The sequence below is a fragment of the Rattus norvegicus genome, chromosome 7 (assembly GCF_021556685.1).
Source record: "Rattus norvegicus strain SHRSP/BbbUtx chromosome 7, alternate assembly SHRSP_T2T, whole genome shotgun sequence".
Taxonomy (NCBI): domain Eukaryota; kingdom Metazoa; phylum Chordata; class Mammalia; order Rodentia; family Muridae; genus Rattus; species Rattus norvegicus.
This window is the reverse complement of record NC_141540.1, coordinates 11,929,755-11,936,162: the sequence shown is the minus strand read 5'-3', so window position 1 is coordinate 11,936,162 and position 6,408 is coordinate 11,929,755. Positions and strand designations below refer to the sequence as shown.

At 38.9% G+C, this 6,408-nt stretch overlaps 1 protein-coding gene across 1 annotated transcript; it reads right to left on the bottom strand.

Annotated features, from left to right (window-relative positions):
- Positions 1-4,477: 4,477 nt before the first annotated feature.
- Or6c33 (olfactory receptor family 6 subfamily C member 33) lies at positions 4,478-5,416 on the bottom strand. Its single transcript, NM_001000064.1, is given in 1 exon segment — positions 4,478-5,416. A coding segment is annotated over 1 exon segment (939 nt).
- Positions 5,417-6,408: the final 992 nt, after the last annotated feature.

Sequence of the window (6,408 nt, the reverse complement as noted above, 5' to 3'; positions counted from 1 at the left end):
TCAAGTCCAAGTGGATCCAGGACCTCAACATAAAACCAGAAACACTCAATCTAATAGGAGAGAAAGTGGGAAAGAACCTTAAACTCATCGGTACAGGCAGAGATTTCCTAAACAGAAGTCCAATGGCTTACCCTCCAAGATTAAGAATTGATAAATGGGACTTCATGAAACTGAAAAGCTTCTGTAACACAAAGGTCACAATCAAGAGGACATATCAAAAATCTACAGATTACGAAAAAGTCTTCACTAACTCCACATCCAATAGGGAGCTAATATTCAAAATATATAAAGAACTCAACAAGCTAACCACCAAAAAGCACAAACCATCAAACAAAATTGGGGTATAGAACGAAATCAAGACTTTTTAACAGATGAATCTCAAATGGCTGAGAAGCACCTAGAGAAATGTTCAAAGTCCTTACTGGTCAGAGAAATGCAAATCAAACAGCCCCGAGAGTCCACCTTACACCAATCAGAATGGCTCAGATCAAAAGCTCAGGTGGCAACACATATTGGTGAGGATGTGGAGAAAGAGGAACACTTCTGCATTGCTGGTTGTATTGCAAACTGCTTCAACTACTCTGGAAATAAATTTGGAGGTTCCTCAGACAATTGGAAATACAACTACCTGAAGTACCAGCAATATCACTCTTGGGATTATACCCAAAGATGCCCCACCATGCCACAGGGGCATGTGTTCCACTATGTTCATAGTGGCCTTGTTTGTGATAGCCAGAAGCTGGAATGAACCCAGATGTCCCATGACAGATGAGTGGATACAGAAAATGTGGTTCATTTACAAAATGGAACACTACTCAGCTATTAATGAGAACATCCTGAGTTTTGCAGGCAAATGGAGGGATTAGAAAATATCATCCTGAGTGAGGTAACTCAGACCATAAAGGACATGTAGAGTACGCACTCATTAATAAGTGGATATTACCTCCCCCCCCCAAAAAAAAATAGAGAATACGTAAGATACAGTACACAGAACTCAAAAACCTCAATAACTAAAGGGTCCAAGTGAGGATACCTCAGTCCCACTTGTGAGGGAGAAGAAAGCAGACACAACAAGGGAGGGAAGTAGACTGGGTGGCAAAGGGGACTAGGTTAGTCCTTGACTTGGTATTTTGTGGGGGGAAAGGACTGAACCCATGAGGGCAAGAAGAAAGAATGAAAACAGGTAAGCTCAGAAGTTAGGAGGTTGAGAGGATCCTCCAGAATGTACTAGAAATCTGAGAGGTGAGAGAGAGACTCTCAGGACTCAAAGGGAGGGACCCTAGATGAAATGCCCTACAGTGGGGAGAGGGAACTTCTAGAGCCCACCTCCAGCAGAAAAGCCTGGCATCGAATGTGGGATGGGGTTGCTCTCCCACAGTCAAAACTGACTCAAAATTGTTCCTCTGTGAAAGAACTGCAGGGATGGAAATGGAGCAAGAGCCTGAGGTAAAGAAGGTCCAGTGACATGCCCAAAGTGGGAATCCAGCTCAAGGGGAGGCCCCAAAGCCTGACACTATTACTGAGGCTATGGAGCACTCACAAAAATGGATCTATTTGCCCCAACATATAAAAAGGACACGTGCTCCACTATGTTCATCGCAGCCTTATTTATAATAGCCAGAAGCTGGAAAGAACCCAGATGCCCTTCAACAGAGGAATGGATACAGAAAATGTGGTACATCTACACAATGGAATATTACTCAGCTATCAAAAACAATGCCTTTATGAAATTCATAGGCAAATGGTTGGAACTGGAAAATATCATCCTGAATGAGGTAACCCAATCACAGAAAAACACACATGGTATGCACTCATTGATAAGTGGCTATTAGCCCAAATGCTTGAATTACCCTAGATGCCTAGAACAAATGAAACTCAAGACGGATGATCAAAATGTGAATGCTTCACTCCTTCTTTAAAAGGGGAATAAGAGGGGCTGGGGATTTAGCTCAGTGGTAGAGCACTTACCTAGGAAGCACAAGGCCCCGGGTTCGGTCCCCAGCTCCGAAAAAAAGAACCAAAAAAAAGGGGGGGGATAAGAATACTCTTGGAAGGGAATAGAGAGGCAAAGATTAAAACAGACACAGAAGGAACACCCATTCAGAGCCTGCCCCACATGTGGCCCATACATATACAGCCACCCAATTAGACAAGATGGATGAAGCAAAGAAGTGCAGGCAGACAGGAGCCGGATGTAGATCGCTCCTGAGAGACACAGCCAGAATACAGCAAATACAGAGGCGAATGCCAGCAGCAAACCACTGAACTAAGAATAGGACCCCAGTTGAAGGAATCAGAGAAAGAACTGGGGGGCTGGGGATTTAGCTCAGTGGTAGAGCGCTTACCTAGGAAGCGCAAGGCCCTGGGTTCGGTCCCCAGCTCCGAAAAAAAAAGAACCAAAAAAAAAAAAAAAAGAACTGGAAGAGCTTGAAGGGGCTCGAGACCCTATACGTACAACAATGCCAAGCAACCAGAGCTTCCGGGGACTAAGCCACTACCTAAAGACTATACATGGACTGACCCTGGACTCTGACCTCATAGGTAGCAATGAATATCCTAGTAAGAGCACCAATGGAAGGTGAAGCCCTGGGTCCTGATAAGACTGAACCCCCAGTGAACTAGATTGTTGGGGGGAGGGTGGCAATGGGGGGAGGATGGGGAGGGGAACAGCCATACAGAAGGGGAGGGGGAGGGATTAGGGGGATGTTTGCCCAGAAACCGGGAAAGGGAATAACACTCGAAATGTATAAAAGAAATACTCAAGTTAATAAAAAAAAATGGATCTATCATGAATGCCCTCTGAAACACCCAACAAGCAGCTAAAAGAATCAGATGCAGATATTTGCAATGAACATAATCTGCTGACCATGGTGGTTGAATTAGGAAAAAGCTGGAAGAAGCTGAGGAGTAGGGTGAGCCTGTAAGAGGACCAGCAGTGTCAATCAACCGGGTCACCAACCAGGCAGCATATAACATAGGCACCCAACACATAGACAGCAGAAGATTCTCAGTTATGGGTTCGTTCAAAGGTACACCTAAGCATAAAGACCCCAGGAGGTTAGAGGTCTGCGGCAGGATTAGAGTTGGGACATCCTAGTGGAGATAGGGTTGGCAGGGAGGAGGTATGGGATGGAGGGTCAACAGGAGGAGAATAAATATGGAATATATAAAATTAAATTAAATTGAATTTTAAAAGAAATCATTATATAGCATTCTCTGTCAATATTGACAAAAGTCACATGATTTTCTTTTCTCTAGAACATCCTTAACTCAAATACCAACCATGTTTCAGTACTAATAAGTGGCCTTTGTACAAAAACTCAATTTAAATCTAAATTTTAGTATAGAAAATAAAGCCAACAATATGTCATTTAAGCTGTTGTTAACAACCAAAATTTATTAGTTTGTGAGTTTAATGTTTACAAGTATAGATACATTCAGCATCATATAGCAATGGACTCTTTAAAAGAGCAAATTATTAAAAATCATCATCTCAAACCTAACTTTAATACAGGCATTTCCTCTAAAAGTGAGGTCTTAGGTTAGAGAAATGGTTCAGTATTTAAGAAAACGGTCAGCTTTTGCAGAGGGCTGATGTTCAATTTTTGGCATCTATATGATGTCTCACAAACCATTTCTTATTCCAGTTCTAGGGAACTGATGTCCTCCTCTGGCCTCAGTGTGTACCAAGTACGCATAATCCACACTAGATAAGAAGGCAGTTTGGTTCACCATGACTCAGTAACCAGTGTTGCCATAAAGTGTTGACCTAATCTTTAAGAGTCTGACCACAAATTATATATTTTAGTAATATTTAAACAAACTACAATTTGGAAGATTAGTTTACTCATGAAAACTAACTCTATTCCATATACAGCAAAAAGTTTATCACATTACTACATTGAAACTTCTTTTAAAGTAAAAGTGGCATCTTACAGAAAGATCAATTCTATAGGTTATCTGAGGAAACAGGCTCAAGATAAACAAGCTTCTGATAAAGATCTGGGAGAGAATACGGCTATATATTGACTGAGACAAACAAACTTAAAATCACAGTCTGGAGGAGCCAGCATGGCCTGGCCACAGAGATAGCACAACGTTCCCCAGGGTATTATTCACATTTCTTCCCAGACGTCTGAGTAGAAAATACGTTATACATCTATCCCTTTCAAGGGACAAGCATGTATGTTTAATATTTCTAGTTTTCCTACTGTAAATATATATATTTAAATACACACAGAGACACACACAAAGATCTACATTCCATCTACACATATGTACAGAAAAGCATCCATGTGCATAAAATAATAATTTTAATTTTCAAGTGAGATTTAAATAAAAACCATTCAGAATACACAGGAACACAAATACTGTCTTGATAGAAGAAAGATGGCCTAATTAAAAGAGTGAGTAATATAAGTATGTGCATTGTAATATTCTAAACCTTTATTTCCTTATTACTAAGCCTCAAAGTGTCCTACTTTTTAAAGAAACTTATAGCCTTCCTCACCATATCTTTGAAGGCTATTTTCACTTGCTTGTTTCTAAGAGTGTAGATGAATGGGTTTAACAGAGGTGCAACAGAGGTATTTAAAACAGCTACTCTCTTATTAAAATTTGCTGCATCTTTAAAAGAAGGATTTATATACATGAAAATACAGCTTCCATAAGAAAGTGAGACAACTATCATGTGAGAGGAACATGTAGAAAAAGCTTTCTTTCTCTGTTGAATACAGGGGATCCTCAAAATGGTCTTGATGATGTATGTGTAGGAGAGAACCACTAGCAGCAAGGTGAAGATGAGGGTCACAGTAGCCAGGAGGAACTGGATCACTTCTATGAAGTGTGTGTCTGAACAAGATAAATGTAGCAATATAGTGTAGTCACAGCAATAATGATTGATGATGTTAGATGCACAGAAAGGCAACTGAAGAGTCATTGCATGTGGCACAACAACAACTATAAAACCAGATAACCAGGAACTTAAAACTAGTTGAAAGCAAAGTTTCCTGTTCATGACTGTTGTGTAATGCAGGGGTCTGCAAATGGCGACATAGCGGTCATAGGACATCACTGCTAAGAGGTAAAATTCAGTTGCTCCCAGAAGGATTGCAAAAAAATACTGTGTGAAGCAACCAGCAAAGGAAATAGTCTTGTCTCCGGTTCCAATATTGATTAGCATTTTGGGAACAAAGACAGAGGTAAAAGATATCTCCAAAAATGCAAAATTTCGGAGGAAGAAATACATAGGTGTCTGGAGGCGGTAATCCAGCAGAGTCAACAGAATGATGGCTGAGTTCCCCATGACACTTAAGATATAAGTTAAAAGCAGAAAGAGAAAAAGCACAGCTTGAAGGTTGGCATCATTTGTCAATCCAAGAAGAATGAACTTTGTCACTGATGAGTGGTTTGCCATCATTAATGTCAGGCAAGTCAAAAGAGCGAATAACAATATCAAAGGGTTGAAGTGAAATTTAATTTGGTTTCAATATAAAATCAGAATCCACAACTAAAAAATGATTCAAATTCTGAACCTTTTTTCTATACTTTTCATTTTGAAAGTTAATTATACTAGAACAACAAAAGCCCTAGATGTATTGACTTGTCTCCGTACTTGGAGACTGGGTGATACTTCTAAATTATATCAGTACATACTTTCTCACTGGCTGATGATTCCTTATTTTCTGTTCTGATTTTATTCTCTGAATTAATTAGCAGCTGCCATAATTTCATAGATTTCTAAAGAAATATGCATATATATATGTGATATAAAAGTAAGAGGGGAAAATGACAGTAACTCAGAGAGGCAATGGACTGTAAATATATTTAAAATATATTCTACAGCTGAATGAAAATACTGTTATGAAAGTCATAATTTCATACAATAATTATATACTGGTGAATTTTTAGAAAAAATGCTTACTTTAAAGTTAGCATTTTAGTCAAATTTTCAATAAACAGATAAATATAAACCAAAAGATGAACTATCATATTGAAACTGAAGTCCTTATATTTAGGAACATATATGTATATACGAATTCATATATGCATGCAGTAACATTAGTGAGAAATGCGGCCAGGAATTTGAAGGAAAAATGTATATTTGAGCATCTGGAGGGAGAAAGGGAAGGAGAAAAAAGTTTAATTACCTCATAATCTCTAAAATAAATTAACAAAACCTAACCTTGGTTGTTATCACCTCTTTCTTTATTTGTACTTCTTATTTATCACCACTCTACCATTTTAAAAATATCATTATATGCCTACTGAAGCTTCAATATTTTGGCTTACTCAATTAAAGAGATAAAACAACAACCTCTACTACATTTTTATTTATTTAATTTTCTGTCATGGGAATGGAACGTGAGTCATGGTGCAATTGTGCAGATCAGACGAAGACAGAAACTA